The sequence below is a fragment of the Chaetodon auriga genome, chromosome 2, assembly GCF_051107435.1.
Source record: "Chaetodon auriga isolate fChaAug3 chromosome 2, fChaAug3.hap1, whole genome shotgun sequence".
NCBI lineage: Eukaryota > Metazoa > Chordata > Actinopteri > Chaetodontiformes > Chaetodontidae > Chaetodon > Chaetodon auriga.
This window is the reverse complement of record NC_135075.1, coordinates 29,694,144-29,714,656: the sequence shown is the minus strand read 5'-3', so window position 1 is coordinate 29,714,656 and position 20,513 is coordinate 29,694,144. Positions and strand designations below refer to the sequence as shown.

Below are 20,513 nucleotides of genomic sequence, written 5' to 3'. Positions count from 1 at the left end.
CGAGACCGTCTGAGCCAATGAAAATGGAGCAGATCCATCTTCCTCTACGGTTACAGCTTGTGTTTCCTCACTGAGGAGGAGGAGAAGGGTACGTCCCGTTAGCTGCGTTACCTGAACAAATCTCTGGCAATAAACCGACAAACGATGAAGATACTGAGTTGATTTATCTCACTCGGACGGCTCAGACTGTGGATTTTGTTGGATTTCTTACAGTCACGCTCAGAAGGAATGACTTCATGGTGAGACCATCAGAGCTGCAGTCTGCAGCCATGTGTGCAGCTCTCTGACACTCTACTGAGCCGCTTTGAGCTAAATGCTAACATCATGACAATGCCACCATGCTAACTCTCAGGTGTAGCATTTTCCATCTCATGTGAGTGTGTTAGCATGCTAACATTTGCTAATTCACACAGCTGAGGCTAACAGCAGTGCCGTCCGTTCTGCAGTAATTTGGTCACAAACCAAAGTGTTTGTCTGATCTGACAAAGTCATCGTCATCACTGGCGTCTGAAAATCAGGACGAAAGGCGTCGGCTGGGAGAGAAACATGATTTTGTCTGAATGTGCAGACAGTCTGGAGTCGTGTTGACATGTTCCTGACCTGCTAATCTGAATCTCTTGTTCTTTTAGATTAAATATTACGTTACGTCACGCTGCATCGCCGGCGAACCGTCAACCAATCAGATAAACTGATAAAACTCTTCCACGCAGATGATTTTAATGGCTGAGGCAGTTTTTACATCTGGAAATATAACAAACGAGCTTGTTTACCTCGACTTCCTCAAACACGTGTCGAGCAAACCGACGTGTGTGTGACAGACGAATAACCGGCTGCAGGTGTGTTCTTTAAAGGCTTCTCTCTGACGGCGAGCCTGAAGAAAAGCTTCGAGGATCTGGGACTTGTGTCAGAGTCGAGGGGCCCGTTTCCGATCCTTCTCTTTCCCGCCATCAGGAAGTGGATGACATCAGCTGTTTTCCTCTTCCCAGAAACCCCCAGAGAGAGAGAGAGAGAGAGAGAGAGAGAGAGAGAGAGAGAGAGAGAGAGAGAGAGAGAGAGAGAGAGAGAGAGAGAGAGAGAGAGAGACAGAGAGAGAGAGGGAGAGAGAGAGAGAGAGAGAGAGAGAGAGACAGAGAGAGAGAGGGAGAGAGAGAGAGAGACAGAGAGAGAGAGGGAGAGAGAGTTTCCTCGAGGACAGATAGAGGCGGTGATCAGAGAGAGGTTAAGAGGACGCTTTCCTCTTCCCAGAATTCCTTGTACATGGCAGCCCAGTTCCCATAGTGCCGTTTGTTTGTCTTGACTCTCCTCTGGAAAAACAGCACATGCACTCGTCTCGTGCGACTCTCGCTCGACCGCAAAGTCTTTCATCTGCAGATAAAACCAGCGTGTTTATCGTCCCGTCACGCTTCTCTGTCCGCGTGCTGGATGAGGCTGAACCGTGTCTCTGCAGCACGGTGACGGATCCTGGACCAGGACTGAACCGGACCCAGACCGTCGCTCCTCTGACACCTTGAACTGTGACCTCTGACGTCACTCTTACACCTGTCGGTGGTTCACCAAACAAAGCACACATGAAGTCATCTGCTCTGACACGAAGCTCACTGATTGGACAGCTTCCATCCATGTGAGAAAACCAAAGAGCACGTCGCCTGCTGTGTCTTCATGTATGTCCTCTGTCCTGAAACTGGACGTCGAAGAACAGGCAGAAACAGTGACATCATGGAACATAACAGGCATCATGGGATGGACTGTGGGACCACTCCCTTTAAGCTCCCTCTCACTCTCTGATTGGTCACCTGCTGACAGGCACAAATGTCACAAAATCATTTCCATATCGATCGCTTCCTTCAAAGTTCACCACCAAGACAAATGTGAAACAGGTCAGGTGAAAGTGCCTCAGTCAGCATCTCCACCTTCCACCTGTCCATCACACCTGAGTGAATTTAAACTCTCTCCTTAAAAAACCTGGAAGTCGTGGATTTGCTTTGGCTCTCAGTGATCGTTCACACACATCAGTGCCGATATACCGTCCAAAACAATCAAATTAAAGTTAAATTAAGTTAGACACTGAAGCTGAAAACAAGTAAAAATGTTAGTGATTCATCCAGAAATCACTCAAGGATTTAACATTAACTGTCTGTTGATCTGCTTCACGCAGAAACATGAACAGACCAGCAGACAGAGTCTCCTCAGCCTTTAATGACCTCAAACAAATCTTTATTGACACACATAAGTCGATCAGGTATCTGTACATTCCCTCCTGCTTTGAACTGACTGCTGATGAATCCCACGTTGTTATTCAGCGTGGATTCATCTTTGAGTCTTAACTCGTCTCTGTCCTTTTAGAAGAACACAGAGCTCGAATGTGAAAGAAGACTTTGGAACGTTTCGCCGTCCTGTTCTCCATTCAGGAATGTTGTTTTGCTTTCCTGTGGAGAGTCTGACGTCTTCCAGCGTGACTCTGAAGTCACGTCTCGGAGCCGTGAAACAGGCCTGAGGATGGACTTCTGTTACCCTGGAAGCTCTGGGAATAAAACCAAAAGCGTTCTGACTGACCTGGAGTCAGTCAACAGTACGATAACCCCAAAACAAAACCAGGTCTGTGCTGCACGCACACGTTCATAGTTCACCCCGTCCTCCTGCGCATGAATTAGCTGTAAAATAAAATAATATCACTGATCATGTTGGACATTTTCCAGTTTGTGGTCCTGGACTGAAACACACCTCTGATCAGATTCCAGACTCCATTTGAATAAAAGGAGATTTAGCAGCTTTCCTCCGACATGATTATGGAGCATGAAGCACAGAGCCGCCGGCCTCCTGATGCATCTAACAGTAAAAGTACATGATGTGCTTGAAATACTGGTGTGTTTAAATGAGTCCTGTGTACTCAGCAGCAGCAGGCTCGTGTCCACTGCAGCTCCCAGCTCGCATATTTCTGCTCCTGCTGCAGTGAATTCCATCCAAATGAGCTTTATGTGTTTGACTCTGAATCAAGAATTCTGCAATAATTTCCTCCTCAGAGGGAAAAACCAAGTCATTCATATGTAGTATGACTCACACCGCCTCCAGTGACTGTGTAACACTGGTTCCAGTGGGGTGAGAGACGTCCCTTAACTGGAGTGGTTTCGCACATTTTCTGCACGAGAGCCAAATACGTCGACCTTTTTGGAAAAGCGTTTACCTGAAACACACGAGGAGGACTGGACTGACCCCTGAAGCCAAGTCATTTCCTGCTCCAGGTGATGATTTGGATTCGTTCCATCGTCTCTCTGGTGACATTTTTACATCTGACAGGACTGAAACTGTAGAACACAAACTCCAAAATCTTCCAGAATAGGTGAAATTAAGCAAGTAGATGCCCTCACAGAGCCTCTGTGATTTTAACGTGATCATTTAGGCCAACAGGAGGACAAATGAACGTCAGCGCAGCCTCGATTTCTCCAATCTGACCTCTTGCTCCACATCTGTGTTTGCCTGGTGGATGTTTTCACCTCGACACGTCAGTGAAGTCTGGCCTCCACAAACTAAATCAAAACAGTTGCATGAATATGCCCCCCCCCCCCCCCCCCCCCCCAGGTGGAAGAAAGCCTCTGAGATTTACGTCTCTTGATGCTCCTGCTTTTATCATTTCCATCCACCTGAGCATTTGCACATGTTGTCCACGGACCAAGAATGTGCGTATTCGTCCTCCTCAGAAAGTAGATCTGACGTACTTCACTGCTGTGGAATGTTTTGAATCCGTCGCTGCTTTGCCAGATCTCATAACACTTCATCAACAGCATTTCTATTTTCTGTTCTTCAGTGCAAATTAAGTTAAATTACTTTTTGTTGACATTTATTGAAGCAGCACATTCAGTTTGGTCGCACACACAGCCTGTAATTCAATTCATGTGTTACATGATGAGTTCATTAATCGATTAGTTAATCAACAGAAAATGTTTCTTTTTTGATGATCAGTTAACTGTTTAATCCTCTGCCTCCACCTTCTGACATCTGAGTATTTGATGCTTTCTTTCTTTCTATGATGTTGAAACTGAAATGTGATTTGAACCTGAACATTTTGGCGTTTTTTAATGAAACAACACGTCATTTCAGAAATCCAAGTTTTTAAAAAGACATTTTATTGACCAAACATTGATTTGAGAAACAAACAGATTAATCAATAATGGACATAAGCGGAAGTTGCGGCTCGAGCTGTGATGATGTTCAGTGATGTAGCTCTGAGGTCGATATGCACGTTGTTTTGTTGTTGTCTCAGTTTGTGAGTGAGGTGAAAGGATGGTTGGGGTCAGAGCGATGATGTGAAGGTGTTATCGATGTGATGTGATGATGTTTAGAAACGCAGTTTTCAGCTCAGCCGTTTTTGGACTCAGTGCTCAGTGAGGAACTGATGGACACGATCGCTGCAGGAAGATCAATTTCAACTTCTCTCTGATTCATAAAGGAGAAAATCAGCATGAAAACAAAAAAAGATCCAATTTTTATTGAAAGTTTCTTTGACTCTTGATATTAGAAGAATAACACAGAAATCATCCGGATGTCCACAGTGAGGTGTCCCCTGTCCACAGTGAGGTGTCCTCTGTCCACAGTGAGGTGTCCTCTGTCCACAGTGAGGTGTCCCCTGTCCACAGTGAGGTGTCCCCTGTCCACAGTGAGGTGTCCTCTGTCCACAGTGAGGTGTCCCCTGGTCTGTATTCGTCTCTTGATGCTGTGGTTATAAGGCTCTGCACTCTTTCCATATGCGCTCGTAAAGTGAGGCTTCCTGCCTGCTGCAGCAGCTGTTACCACGTCTGTGTGACCTCGAACACTCGGTCAGTAAAGAGATCCAGAGGTCTTGGTGGTTTACAGTCAGGTACCAGGTACCAGGCTGGATCTGGAACCTCTGTGGGAGCTGTGGCCCTCCTCTCCACTGTGGCCCTCCTCTCCACTGTGGACCTCCTCTCCACTTTGGACCTCCTCTCCACTGTGGACCTCCTCTCCACTGTGGCCCTCCTCTCCACTGTGGACCTCCTCTCCACTGTGGCAGCAGGTTAGCAGGGAGTCAGTAACACTCAAACAAACTGCTTTATTTTATTAAACAGAATCCTTTTGAATCTCTTAATGTTCGTCTCAAACTCTGAAGACATTCCAGGAGCTGAAACAAGTTCGGCCATTCAGATGAATCATTTCCTGTTCATCTGAGCACCTGAAGGTTTTTCTTGTTGTTCAAGCTCAGCTGAGGCTGATGGGAAAGTCCCATCGTGTTCAATTACAGAGATCACCAAAGTGATTCCAGTTCATCCGGAGCAGACCTGAAAGGGTGTGAATTTAATGGAATCCATCCAATCGTTTTCAGTCTGTTAGCATGGCTAAAGTCTGTTAGCATGGCTAACAGACTTTATGACTGCTGCTGGTATGACCTTATTTTCCTCACAAACTCATCCAGCTGTAATGTGCACTGAGAGCTCTATCTGATCTTTAATCTACTTTTATTCTGTTTTATTTTCTAGTACAGTCATTTCTATGCACGTGTGTTCATGTTTTTAAAATTGGGTTTTTCTTACCTACTGCAGGTCAGCTTCTCTAATCTAAAGAAATTAGGCGAACTCAAAGGCACAGATACAGATCCATCCATCCATCAGCTGTTAACCCTTTTAAGGGGGCTGAAGCCAGCTGACACTGGGCGAGCCCCCTGGACAGGTCAGCAGCCAATCACAGAGCAGCAGCTGACCTAATCCAACATGAAACCAGCTGTTCCAGCTTTAATTTTGACTCACTGTGGTTCAGTTTCCTTTCGTTTCAGAGGAGAAGCTCTCGCTGAAAGTGTTGATGTGGAGGTCACGTGAAATCAGACTGAAAAACGCTGAACATAAATGGGTTTTTAAATGTTCCCTTTGGATCACATGAACTGGGATCTGCACATTTGAAGATCTTAAGGTTTTCTGGAGAGGTCAGAGCTCGAGCTTCAGTACTGCGAGGATGGAAAGGGAAAGAGGAGTGTGGTCGGGGTGAGGAGTTTAATGAAGGAGGAGGAACAGGATAAAGCTGATTAGATGAGCGATGTCAACATAGAGAAGACGGCGATAAGGCAAAGACAGACAGAGACCAGGAGGAGAAGGAGCAACCAGAGAAATTAACTGAATGTTGAAGTGATAAGATGACAGGAGGGATCAGTGGGGAGGAACGGGTGGAAGGAGGGGAGTCCTTAAATCATGCCGAGGATTAGAGGGCTGGCAGGGAGACGCTGTAAAGCTGTCACCTCCTCTGGCCGACGAACACTGAGAAATATCATAGCATCACAGAGAGGAGGAGATGAAGAGGAGACGAGGGATGGAGAGAAATGATGGAGGAGAGAGGAGGAAAAAGGAGGAGCTGAGGATTCAAGAAAGGAATTACAGAGCAGTGAGGAGGAGGAGGACTCAAGATATAAATAAAAGAGGTTCAACTAGAAACAGTAGAAGAAGAATTGCTGGGAGTAATGGAATCAGGTCCTCTGATAAATCAGCCAGCAGTTAAAACGAGACTTTTTCAGCTCCCCGTCGAGCGGCCGGCCACATTTTCACCTCCTCATCCCGTAAACACAATAAAACGACTTTAATCCCTCGAGCAGCAGCGAGAAACGCTGGTTTTCTCCTGCGGAGCACTCCGGGGAGACGGAGGTCACACAAAGCATTTGAAGTATTCAGAGGCTCTGATTTTACAAGGCGGGTCAAAAGTGTATTCGGTGGAATCGAAGTGCGAGCAGCCAGCGACTCCCATCATGCATCTGCTCCCGCAGCAGCGAGCGGTTCAGTCTTTCATAAATGACTGTTAACGAGCTGCAGGTCAGACTCGTCTGAAGTGTTCAGATCGAAACGAGGATCCTCACTGACGCTGCCGGAGAGAGTACAAGTACACACCTCGAGTACTTGTAGTTACTTTAATGGAAAACTATAAGATAAATCATATTTATGCCTCCGTCCGTCCCCTAAAAATCTAAGTATTATAGCCTTTGTTTTTACTGCTAATACAGATTTCCTACCAGATAATTTAGATGTTTTCATTCTAAATATAATTAAATGGTGTTCTTCATCATCAGCTGAAACAGTGTTTAAATTAAAGCTTCTTCTCTTCTTCTTCTTCTTCTTCTTCTTCTTCTTCTTCTTCTTGAGTATTTGAACACGAAGCTCAACAGGATGAAAACTAAAAATAAAATCTTTTGCCACAAAAACATTTTCTTCTCTTTTGAGGCTTGAATTGTTTGGGAGCAGTTTTCCATATTGAGGAAGTCCATTTTAGACTTTTGATTCTGTCTTTATTTAAACAAACTTGTCCCTCTGCTGACAGAGGAAGCTCTGCACAAAGAGTTGACATTCAGAGCAGAAATGGTTTATTTCAGGCGCGTCGTGTCGGAGGATGTAGGTTAGAGGGTCAGCGTCATCTCTCTCTGCGTCGGGTCTGTCTATTATCTGATTCATCCTTTCTTCTCTCTTGAATATTTCCATCCTCTAATGTCTGTCCTCGTCTGTCTCATGCTGTGTCTCTCCATCATTCGTCCTCAAACAGTGCAGGACAAATCAAAAACAGAAACATGTAATCAAACCGTTTCTCACCACGTTTATCGAAGGACGTCCAGGCGCAGCTGAAAACCTTTGTTTTGTTTACTCATTGTTTGGCCCCCCCCGCGGTGCAACAGGAAGAGAAAATAAAGATGGCCGAGCTGATAACCACGGGAACCGTTTCCCTCTACAGCCTCATCACCTCTGCTGTGTGTGGAACGTCAGCCTCTTTTTAACCTGACGATCACGTCATTCTGTGATATTTACCATCAGATAGTCATTATCAGTATTAATGATATTATTATTGTTGTTGTTGTTGTTGTTGTTGTTGTTGATGTTGTGTTCGGGTTCTTGTGGGAAAGTTCAGCTTTCAGGGCCTCCACAGGAACAATGAACAAACATGAGCCCTCACGGAGGCTGCAGCTGTGAAAGCCGGAGCATTGTTGATGGTCAAGCAGAGGAAGAGAAGCATTTCAGCGTGTTAGAGGTGAAAGAAGGTGACATGTTTGTGACGTCACATCCTCCGACGAGGCTGACGATGAGAGTAGAGGCCGCTCTGCTGGCGGGCTTCCTCTGACCAGCCCCTCTTCTGGATGACATAGTTTTAAGCTGTCACACCGTCCAAAACGACACAACAGTCAGTTCACGTCTGCAGGATCGTCTGAGTCATCTCCGAACATCCTGAAGTCCTGCTCACGCCGACGCAGCTTCTCGATTTATTCTTTCCAGTTTCAAAAAGAGGCTGTTGTTGCTTACGAGCGCCGTGGTTCCATCCACGTGTTTAACCTTCTCTGTCAGAGTATAACACAACAGAGACGTAAAGACGGGGACAGACGACACAAATACGTCTGCGTGAACTTGTTGTCCTGTTAGCGACCAAGCTAAGCAAACGAGCTAACACCACAAAGCTTCAGTGGTCGATAACGAGCCGTACAGATCCCCTGTGTGTGTGTGTGTGTGTGTGTGTGTGTGATCAGTGCTACACATCCAGCCTCTTCCTACACACACACTCGCACACTGTCACCAGAATATGTGTGAATGTACAGCTTTAGTGTAGTTTTTAGAAGCAACAGATGTGAGCAGCTAGCTGTGCTAACAATGGAAGCTTTATGTTCAACCATGTTATGATGAGTGTTTGTTACGCAGAACGTCTGTTCAGGAGCAAAAATTTGACAAAGAATTCTTGAGTCTTGATTAACTGGTTGTCAGATAATTTCTCGTATGGACGGAACAGTCGATTGTTTGATTATGTGCATTTCGGTGGTTGAGCTGTGACCTGAGCGCCGTCCTCTGTGGCCTGCAGACGACCTGAATCTGAACAAACAACACGACACACACACGTCAACAAACGTCTGTTTTGACTGGACAGAAGCTGACGTGTCCTCGTCCGGCCGCCTTCGCCGCATTGTGTCGGTGAGAGAGTGTGTGTGCGTGTGTTTGTGCATCTGAGGTTCATGTGTGTATATGTATTAACCTGAGTGTTTGTGTTATGAATGTGTATTCAGCAGGGTGTGTGTGTGTGTGTGTGTGTGTGTGTGTGTGTGTGTGTGTGTGTGCGTGTGCGTGTGTGCGTGCGTACGTGCATGCGTGTGTGTTTAAATCAAAACAACAGACATTCAGAGGAAACAAACGATGAGTTTCCTTCAGGGATTTATTTAAAAACTGTTGTCAACACCCAGGTTTCCTTTGGACCAAGCACACACACACACACACACACACACACACACACACACACACACACACACACACACACACACACACACACAGTCAGTCAGATGAGCAGAGAGGAAGAGACCGTTTGTTCCTCGTCTGTCTCCATGTTGACATCTTGGTCTCTGGAGGTCGTTTCCTCGAGTCAAGTGTTAAACACAAATGAACTGAGCTGATGTGAAACACATGATGTTGTCAAAGTCGCGTCACACTTCTCTTTTACACTGCATGCAAAAATAATGGTATAATAGAGTTGGACAGACGTGGTTTGTTGTTTCACCACAGAAAGAAGAAACTTTTCCTTCTGTCTGGTTTTTGTCATTGGACCCTGAACTGACAGGTTTACTGTTGCTTGTTCAGACTCACACGAGACACGACCTGCTTTCAGTTTCCTTTGTCTTCATTAAGCTTTAAATGTAAATTCATCCTTTAATGTAAAAAGATGAAATGATTCACTTCCAGCTCTTTGTGTCTGGCAGCACTTTCACAGGTTATGAAAATGATACAAAGCATTCCAGAGGATAATCTGTGAAAACCGGGAATTAAAAGGAGAGCTTTTAATTTGAAAGGGTTTTATCTCATGGTGGATAAAAAGGACTGGATGTTGAAGGCTGTGATCCACGCTTGTTTTGAAGTCTATTAGTGGCATTAAGGCTTTGAGACTCGACTGGCTAAAGTCATTTTTCCACAATCAAAACGTTTTGAAGCCTTTTGAAGTTCATTTTGTAACTTGTGGACAAAATGATGCAGATTTGTCTTCACATTGCACCTGAAACAGAAAACAAGTAGAAATAGAAATGTTGTCTGCGGTGTTTTGAATTGATGTTTCCATGCTTTGTGCCGTCGGTGTCAGAGTCCCGCTGCAGTCACACCGAGGACAGACTGTCTTTCCTCTCTCAGCAGGCGTCTTTTCAACCTGTTGAGCTTTTTAAAACCTGCTGACAAGATGCTCTCCAGCCGGCCGCCATGACAGATCCTGATAAATGATGATACGATAACGCGGCCATTTTCTCCTGGAACTGTGCTGCAAGATCAGCAGGTTACTCTGCGTTTCACCACCTGGAATAATTTCATGGTTCGGCTACAGTTACAGTGGAGGGACATTTCACAGTGAGACTCATCAGTTTGTGTTTTAGTGACCTTTTGAAAGAAAGTATGTCTTTGATCTGTCTGAAGGCAGAGAGGCTGACGGGGTCAGGAGGCCTGAGCAGAGCCTCCGTCTGAAGTGACTGTTAACGGCTTTGATGGAAGGGAAATCAAGAAACTACAAAGAGGTGCAAAACAACTCAGGCAAGATGCTAAATGCCCACAAGGACGTATAAATACCACAAAGGTACACAAAATACACAAAAAACCCCAAACGACCACAAAGAGATGCAAAATGACCACAAGGAGACTGAAAATGACAAAAAAGAGACTGAGAATGACAAAAAAGAGACTGAGAATGACAAAAAAGAGACTGAGAATGACTCAGAATGACCTCAAAGTGACGTAAAACTCGTGCAGGGTGTCCTGCTCTTGTGTAGGAGGGGTGGGGGGTCTTCTCCATGTCTGTGCCCGGGGGTTTGTTGTCTCCTAATTTGTCCACGGTTGGACTGTGTTGTCCTTCTGCTGTGGAGGACGAGAGGTCAGCAGCTCACAGAGCTCACTGTCTTTCTTCTCTCAGCAGCTTCTTTCTCCTCTTTTCTCAAAGTAAACTCTTAAAATTGGCTCGCCACCACAATCGTAAACGGTACAAAATGATGAATTGAGCCGTTTCCCTCGAGAACTACGTTCCCACATTAGCTCAGCCACCCAGTTCCTGCTGCACGTATAGTTCCTGTCGACCAGATTTATTCAGGTGGCCGCTAGCTCGCTAAGGACACGTCCAGAGCGCAGAGGGAACGAGGGAAAGAGTCAGAAAAGCAAAAGTATATCTTTAGTTTGTTTATTTTGCAGATTGCAGAGATTCAATTAGACTTGATATCAGGAGTGTTGAGCCATGAATCCCAAAGCTTATTGGTTCCAGTCAGAATTTGAATTTAATTATCTGTGAGTTTCAGTTTCATCACCTTGTTTTTGGAAAAGAGGATCTTCAGTGTGTTTGATGCAGGCGTCTGATTACCACATGACCAAACTTAATCTGGTATAAATCTATAAAGAACGTAAGTTCATTTAGTGCTGGTGAAGCAGATTACACACTCGGTCTCATGACGGTCATTTTCTTGCTGTTGTGTGAGCAGAAAGCAAACACTCAGGTTGTCTTATAGCCAATCAGCACGTCTCGTTATTTATGGCCTGACTGGAGCTCTGGACTCTCTCTCTCTCTCTCTCTCTCTCTCTCTCTCTCTCTCTCTCTCTGTCCGTCTCTCTCTCTCTCTCTCTCTCTCTCTGTCTCTCTCTCTCTCTCTCTCTCTCTCTCTCTGTCCGTCTCTCTCTCTCTCTCTCTCTCTGTCTCTCTCTCTCTCTCTCTCTCTCTGTCCGTCTCTCTCTCTCTCTCTCTCTCTCTCTGTCTCTCTCTCTCTCTCTCTGCTGCTCTGTGCATGCCTGTGCTCACAGTTGGGAATGTTTTATAAATGAGACCTCTGGATGTTGTGTGAGTGCAGCCAAAAGACCTCCACTCCGTGTTTTCTCACGTTTAGAGGCCGGTAAGCTCCTTTGGTTGAAGTCTGCTCTCGTCCAAAATGAACGTAAACATCTTAAAATCTAATTCCAGTTTTTTATCTTCAGCCTCTAACGTCGACTTCATTTACCATCTGACAACAACTCGCTTTGTTCTGACAGAAAGTCAAACCTCAGGCATCTGCTTTAATTAACTTTCCTAATTTGAAATACTGAGGGTGAAATGAGTCCCTAATTTCCTGACAATCCCTCCAATAGTTGTCATGATATTTCACTCTGAACCAAAGCTGTGAGGATGCATCATCAGGGAACCATGAACGTCTGCGCAGAACTTCATGGTAAAACATCCAGGAGTTTAATCTGCTGGTGAACCGACCGGCCGACGTTGTGTCCGCTGCTGCTACAGTGATAAAGAAAAGTTGAATCATGTGTCACAAAATGCATTAAACATGAAATGTAACCAACTTCCTCTTTGTCGTTTCTCCTCCAGTCGGCTGCAGTCAGACTGTGATGTGACCGGCTGGTTCCGCCTTCCTCCATCTACCCGTCCACATCAGTGAAGATCAATCAGAGATGACAGCGATTTTAGCTGCAGCCCTGCAGGCAGCGGGCGTCAGAGCCGGAGGCGCGAAGCGTCTTCAGGCACTGATGGTGTCTCTCCTCCCGCTGCTGTGGCTGCAGCCCGCAGACTCCAGCTCTGCTCCTGATGCCAAATCCTGGAGCCAGACCGGACCACGGCTGCAGCTCTCCCGCTCAGGTAGGAAACCCTTCGACTGTCCCTGCTCTGACATTCAGAGGGCCGCTGTTTCATGAATGAGTGATCAGGGTCAGATGGTCAGTTCAGCAGCAGAGAGGCAGAAGGTCACAGCTGACTCGTTGTGAAGGCAGCACAGTCTTTTCCAGCAGACCACAGTGAGCCTTCGCTAACTCAGACCACTCCTGCTGCATTAAATCAAGCGTGACGCTCTGATTTCATGTTTAGATAAGCAGAATAATTCGAGTTTTTCATGAACTCACACAAACAGACGAAACTTGCTAGAAACCAAGTGTTGACCTTGAATTGTCAGTGTTTCTGAGCTCGTTTGAGCCTTAAAGTTCAGCCGTTTTAACTCCACACTGCTGATCAAATGAGTACATGTTTCTGTCTACAGTTAATCTGCCTTTTATTGCCCATAACTTCGCCCATTCAAACACTTTATGCCTAATTTACAGGTTTTGTGCTCCGTTTAAACAGCAGCATTAATCATAAACCTCCTTCATCGCAGCTTTCCTCTGAGCTTTCTGGGAAACACTCGAGGATTCAGAGTAAACTGTGTTTTTAAGATCATTGAACTGCCGAGCTTTTCTTTCTGTTTGTGATTTTCTCTTTGTGGCTGATTTTTACAGCAGCACAGACTCAAAACAGCCCAGAAAGGAGTGAAAACTGGAGGCAGGACTGGTCTGTCCGGTCTGCCATTTGACTATTTTCACATGGAAACGTCCTTTTCATACTTTTGCTTCCTTTTCTGTGCTTGTTGGTTCGGTGCCTATCAGTTAACTTGTAACAAAGCTCAGTCAAACTGGATGAAGTTCCTGATGAAAGCAATGTGTTGGATTATTTCCCTGCTGTCTGATTTCGGTTAAGTCTGGATCCAGTTCAAGGTTTCAGGGGTTTTCTCAGCGGACGTTTCGCCGTCAGAGCTGGAGAGAACTTTATAACATGTAAAGATCAGTGAAGATCTGGTGAATGTTGTCAGCGCAGAGATGATCTCCAGCGTGCAGTAAAATCACTGTTTCTCTTCGTTTTCCACAGTTTTAGGAAACGTGCTGTTCTGAGGTCTCACGTAATGTCAGCAGAAGCTTCTCTCTCCAGGAAAACACGTTTAGCAGCAGGAAGGAATAAAACGGGAGATTAACGGATTAACACCGCGGGAGGTGACGCTGTGCTGATGACTGCAGTGGTGCCGTAAATATTTAAATATTTCAAGCGTAATTGAGGCTGTTTTAAAGTACCTGCAGCCATCATGGATGACCAGGTTTAAAGGTATTTTAGGTCAGGTTTATTTCCCACATTGTTTGGTTGCTGCTTCTTACAGCTGAAGGGTGACAGCTCCGTCTTCTCCACCTCTTCAGGTATGAGATTAACAACGAGGTTGAAGTGCTGTGAAGGTGTTTTTGTAGCATTGCGGCCTCTTTTATACACACTTGCTGTCTCTTAAAGGAGTCAAATTTGGCACTCTGATTTCATGCACCTGTCCTCAGGACAACCTTTTTTGTCTGTCCTTTCTGAAAATGTGGCGTATAACTATTTTATCATGGATCATTTTGGATGCTTGTCCTGCTCTGTCCTAAAGCTGGGAACGGCCGAGCAGTGAGCAGCCTTAAAGCTGAACGTGAACCTCACAGTGTTTCATTTCAGAGCCAAAACCCTGAAAAACATGTTCATGTCCAAACACTCAAAGACGGTCCTGTTTCTGATCGTCCCACCGTTTCATAGTTTCAGATTTATTCTGACTGGCAGAGACAATTAACTTGCATCAGTCATAAAGTGTTCCATTAATGCCAGAGCTGATATATTTTACACACATTTTTCTCAATTCTCATGCAAAGCGAAAAGAAAACAGTAATAAAACTGGCTCTTCATCATCATCAGAGCGGCGCGTTGGACACACACTGTGGCGTCATCTGCCCTCTTCCAGCCTCTTTAACACGTTTCTTTTCCCCAAATGCTTCCCACTTGGCAACCAACAACACCAGCAAAGCCAACAACTGTTTCCTATCCAGCAGCAATTAGTTCAGGGAGGCTGGTTTCATTGTGGCCGTTAGCGAGATGTTTGCCGAGCAAATGAATGAGCAGACGCATGAATGGAACCACTGAAGCAGCGGCCGTGTTGTTCTTCACAATTCAGGTTCTGTGTCCAAGTGAGAGGGAGGGTTCAGGAGTGATTGCTCATGACGTGACCGGATTATGGCAGTCAGACGCATTTAGAGACACGGCGTGGATGTTAGTGATACAATGGCTGAAAGAGGAAACTTTGACCTGAACGTCCTGAAAGTGGACAAGTGGTTTTGATTGAGAGAGACTGAACGTCACACGAGGCGAATCATAGGAAGCTGGAGATGTTAGTTTTGGGTGGAGGAAGTCATTTTGGTAATCATCATTCAGACTTTGAGTTATGTTAGAATCTACGTTTCATTTGGTGGTTTTCAAGACGTTTATTCTCCACTTTGGAATCAGCAAAATAATCTGAACTCAATGTGAGTTTGTTCTGAGCTTTCGACCACGTCTGATGGTCGTCTCCAGTGAAGCTAACTACATAATGCTTCACATTTAGATCGCGTTGAGTCTCTTCCCTTTGCTGATGAAGATCATGAGACGCAGTTGACAGCAGTGAATAATCGCCTTCAGATGGGATTATTCTGCATTTGTGTCTAAACATTCAGATTTCTGAAGTGATTCCAGCGCAGGAATTATTTTACACAGTGAAAACAAGCATCTCGTTCACAGAGGCTCCTCCACATACTGACAGGAGCTCAGCACTTAAAGCAGCTGTTAGTGGTGTTGTTATACAAACAGCAGATTACAGAAGGAGTCGCTGGTGGTGACGAACCAGCAGAGAGTCGTCACCTGAATCTGCAGCTCGGCTTCGCAGCTTCCTTCAGCTCATTGTTTTGCTCTCTGGTCTGTAACTTCCCCGTTTTTGTTGGCTCTCACTGCTATTGCTAATCAGCAATAAACACAAAGTGCAGCTGAAGCTGATGAGAGTGAGATTAGTTTTCGGTCAGCTGCCTCCAAAAGTGAAAGAAAAATCATTTTCAGGTCTAAAATGCTGTAAAAACTGCACCCAGAGCACAATGTTTACTGCTGTGGTCAGTGATGTTAATACTGTGCAGCGTACTGAGTGAATGGAAAATTCCACGTCTCCTGTATCAGGTTACACTTTCATGACATGAGGCATCTTCAGCTGCCAGTTAGAGTCTAAAACCTGTATCTGGAAATTTAATGTAAAATTCTGTCCAGGTTAAAAACTGTGTTTGTGTGATGAACCGACGGGCAGCTTGGTTTCCTTCACCGACCTTCAAATACACTGATTTGTTTTCCCTTGAGAGCAGGTGACCTCCTTCTTTCCATTTCCCTCAAATAGAGCAAATCTCATGATGTCATACCGCTGATGTGTGATGGATTACATGGAGAGAGACGTGTGTGTGTGTGTGTGTGTGTGTGTGTGTGTGTGTGTGTGTGTGTGTGTGTGTGTGTGTGAACAGTAGCAGCAGAGCGGTTTTCATGGCAGTAAAGTGAAGCAGTGAACTGCAGTTAATGAAGTAAGACGAGGTTCTCTGCTGTGTTTGTAGCTGCAGGATCAACAGTAGAGAGACTGTTAAGATTTTATAAGGCAGATACTCAGACAGGAGCTTCAGGGCCAATGAACACACACACACACACACACACACACACACACACACAGAGAGTGAGAGTGTGTGCGTCACAGCTGACCCAGTGTCTGACCTGAGCAGGAATCCAGGGAGACCAGCCCTCATCCTGCAGGGAGACTCACTCAGTTAGCCTTTAACCTGACCACGAGTGTGTGTGTGTGTGTGTGTGTGTGTGTGTGTGTGTGTGTGTGTGTGTGTGTGTGTGTGTGTGTGTGGGAGAGTGTGTGTGTGTGTGAGTGTGAGTGTGAGCGTGCATCATAGGCCAGAAGTAAACAGACCAAAACAGAGAGACAGACAAGACATGGAGGTGTTTAACGTGTGTTTGAAAGCAGGAGTGACTGGTTTTATTTATTCACTCCAGTCCGCCAGTTAGTTAACGCTATCGGTTACCAGTAGCATTAACTAGTTAGCTAACTAGCCCGGTTGTTTTATTTGATTACTTGCTTGAGTTACTTCGTTGTCAGGCTGAAGTGCAGCTGACTCAGTTTGCCAATAGTTTTTCCAGACCGTCCGCAGCTTTGCAGCGACGTGACGGTGACCGTATCCTCCCGTTCGTTGACGTTACCTCGACCGGTAACCGGTAGCGTTCAAGGCTAGATAGCATCAGTTAGACTGGATAACATTAGTTCGCAAGCTAGCACTAGCGAACTAATGCCGACCCCTGGTTTAAGCTGTTGTCTTCATACGTCGCTGTAACTGGCTCAGGTGATTCAGAGCGATGAGAGCAGTGATGTGATTGGCTGAATGTACTCACTGATCACCACACCATGTGATCTATAGAAGAAGAAGAAGAAGAAGAATCGTGGGGAGACATTCTCCTTTATTTGTCACACACACATGTGAGCACGGCACACGGAGGTGAAATTTGACTTCCGCCTTTAACCCATCCTGGTCATCCCTCCTCCGCGGCAGACCAGGAGCGGTGGGCAGCCAGACCGGCGCCCAGGGACCCATCTTCACTGTCACCATTGGTCAGGTGGTGATCTTCTTGCATGTTTTTAGTGGGGGTATATTTTACGGAGGATACCCCAGGTGAACACGGGGAGAACATGCAAACTCCACACAGAAAGGCCCTCCTCGAGCAGCAGGCACCGAAGCATGGTGGAGGACACACCCGGTGCCCGCAGCGAGATTCAAACCCGGGACCTTCTTGCTGTGAGGCGACAGTGTTGCCACCGTGCCACCTCACCAGCACACATCTGGCCAGCTCGTGGTGTTCTGAGCTGGTTTGAACTCTGACTTTTAGCCTCTCCGCCGTCTGACCCTCGAGCTGCAGTTCAAGTTCAGGCATCGAGGCCTGAGAACGTTCATGACTGACGTCTCATATCTCTGAAAGTCAAACTCATATGAACGAGTGTGTCGGCGTGTGTTTGGCGGAGCGGTGTGTTGATGCAGGGATGTGCGTCCGCGCCGGTTTCGAGGAGATTTGACTTGAAGAGTTCTTCCTGCTGTTGGGTTTGACGGAGAGTTTCGACGTTCAGGTGGAAGAAATCCAACGAAAACACGCTGACCTCATGTGGGACTGTGGGATGGGAAATCTGCAAAAGACACGCAAGTGAAAGCACACAATGATAGCTGTGACGGTACAGAGTGTGTTATCTCACACACACACACACACACACACACACACACACACTGTTTTGATAGCTGGTCACTCACAGATATGAAAACATAAACTGGCACACTCGTGTACTCCACATATGTACAAATATCCAATTATCATTTTGACAGCTGCCCATGGGCACACACGCACACACACACACACACACACACACACACACACACACACACACACATCTGCAGCACACATGCGGTTCAGTCAACAGTGTGTCACTACTTTTGTCGTTCTTTGTGTTTTTGGATAAACTTTAAAAAAAATCAGGTGTTGCTTTGGGGAGTCTGTCAAAACGGATTCACTTCACTCTGAATGACGTCTATAAAACACCAAACCGTTAAAGAAACATGCAGTCAGGAGCCTGTGTGTGTGTGTGTGTGTGTGTGTGTGTGTGTGTGTGTGTGTGTGTGTGTGTGAGAGAGAGTGAGAGAGAGAAAGTAAGAAAACAAGAAGAGAAAAATGGAGAAAGGTTACACTCACATACTCACTGTAACATGACCTCTGTGTGTGTGTGTGTGCGTGTGTGTGTATGCGCACGTGTGTGTGTGTGTGTGTGTTCAGAGCAGCCTCCCGGGAGGTGTTGCCCGTACCTTGTGGTGTCATGCTGTGAACCTTGACCTCTGACCCCGCTGTGATTATAGTCAGTAGATTTAGGAGAAGAGGAGAGCAGAGACGAAGACAGGAAAGGACAGACGGGATGAAAAGACCTGAGAGCTGAAAGAAGAGACGGAGGAGACAAAGCTGGAGGAGACGTGACGGAGGACAACTTAATGAGAAATGAACGAGGAGCAGGGGAAAAGAAATGTTTTTGGAGGATAAGGTGTCAACAAAGGAGCCAAGGAGAGAAAAGACGAGCTGGAAAGGAAGGAAGGGAGGGAGGAAGGGAGGGAGGAAGGGAGGGAGGAAGGATGACACACCAGGTAGAGGAGTTTCCTGAGGTTAATGAACCCGTCAACCACCTGAGACGAACCAGAGCAACAGAGAGAGAGAGGAGGTCAGAGAGGGTAACACAGCTGTTGATTAAGCTCTGTGTGTGTGTGTGTGTGTGTGTGTGTGTGTGTGTGTGTGTGTGTGTGTGTGTGCGTTAAGTTTAGTTTAATTTATTTGCTGAACAACTTTTTAATTTTTTAAATTTTTTACTGACAAATAAAAACATTTCAGTTTCCAATAATTTCTAGAAACGTGATCTGATGACGGTCTCATTCTTCCACTCTTTAGTGTTATTTTTTTACAGTTTGTTGTTAAAGTTTTCTTTATATTTGTATTAATATTGCTGTTACTGTGCTGTTGTATTCATAAAGTATTTGTATTTACTACGATCTGACTTTTAGTTTGCTCGTGTTTTATGTTCGAGCTGTTATTTTGTTCGTTTGCTCTTCTTGCATCCATGAGAGAGAGTACGGGGGATGTGCGCGCGCACACACACACACACACACACACACACACACACACACACACACACACACACACACACACACACACACACTGACGCTGGTTAACGTCGCACCGTCGGGAGCTGACAGACGTCCTCGATCTTTAACTCGTTACCAGATAAGAGGCCGTGGTTACAGATAACAGCAGATTGAAGCTCGTAGTTCTCGTAGTTAGATGAGCTGCATGTGCTGATAGCATGGCTTACATGTCACACACACACACACACACACACACACACACACACACACACAGCATGATTACCTGAAGGGGGTTTGGTTCTCACACTGTCTGCTCTGCTTTTTACTTTTCTGATGTTTGTCAGACGCTCAGGAGGAGCAGGGAGGACGACCGTTCATTTCAGCTTCTACACCAGTGCAGAGTGATAACACACACACACACGCACACACACACACACACACACACACACACACACACACACACACACACACACGTATATGCACACACACACTCTGTTCTACTTGACTTACTTTGACACCTCACTCTGTTTCACCTCAGGTGTTTACCAAACACTCTGTAACACTTCAACCTCCTTAAAGTAAGTAATGCATGAGTGAGTGAGTGAGTGTGTGTGTGTGTGTGTGTGTGTGTGTGTGTGTGTGTGTGTGTGTGTGCGTGGACTCATATTCACCATTCCCACTCCCAGTCACTGCATTCATCCACTGCAGAGGAACCTCCTGAGCTCGTTCGGTGGCACAGATCAGACTTCTGATGGCGTCGTGGACTCGTGAGCTTTGAGTCAGAGAAAAATGTCTAAATGTCTGAAAGTGATGCTCACAGAACGTCTGTGAGCAGAAGATAAACCTCAGTTTCATCTCTGTTCGTCAGTGCAGAGGTCGCCCTGCGATGCGTTTAGCTTAGCTTAGCACAAACAGTGGACCTCTGAACCATAATTTAAAGTCAAGGTGAAATGAAAAAAGATCACATCACATCAAATCATGCACTTATTTAACAATAGCTAACACAAAAATTCATTTCTTTGTACCCTTATATAAGAATTTGATCATCTTTTCTTCCTGTAAAACAAATCGTGTGTTTACGTACGCCCAAACCCGCCAACTTCAACCAATGAGATCATGGCATCCACCTGTCAATCAATCTTCAGCTTTAAATTCTGTCACCTGCGATGGAGGAGAAATGCTGTTTCATCTGGACTTTATGAGAATGTTCTCTTCAGCACGAACATCAGCTTCAGCCTGAAGCTT

General features: G+C 45.6%; 1 protein-coding gene across 1 annotated transcript in view; it reads left to right on the top strand.

Annotated features, from left to right (window-relative positions):
- LOC143329974 (semaphorin-3D) overlaps window positions 1-20,513 on the top strand; it is a 73,621-nt gene that overhangs the window by 18,504 nt on the left and 34,604 nt on the right. The window contains exon 2 of the mRNA XM_076746087.1: window positions 12,319-12,585. Coding sequence (XP_076602202.1) covers window positions 12,402-12,585 — 184 coding nt within the window. The 5' untranslated portion in view covers window positions 12,319-12,401. The remainder of the gene's footprint in view (window positions 1-12,318; window positions 12,586-20,513) is intronic.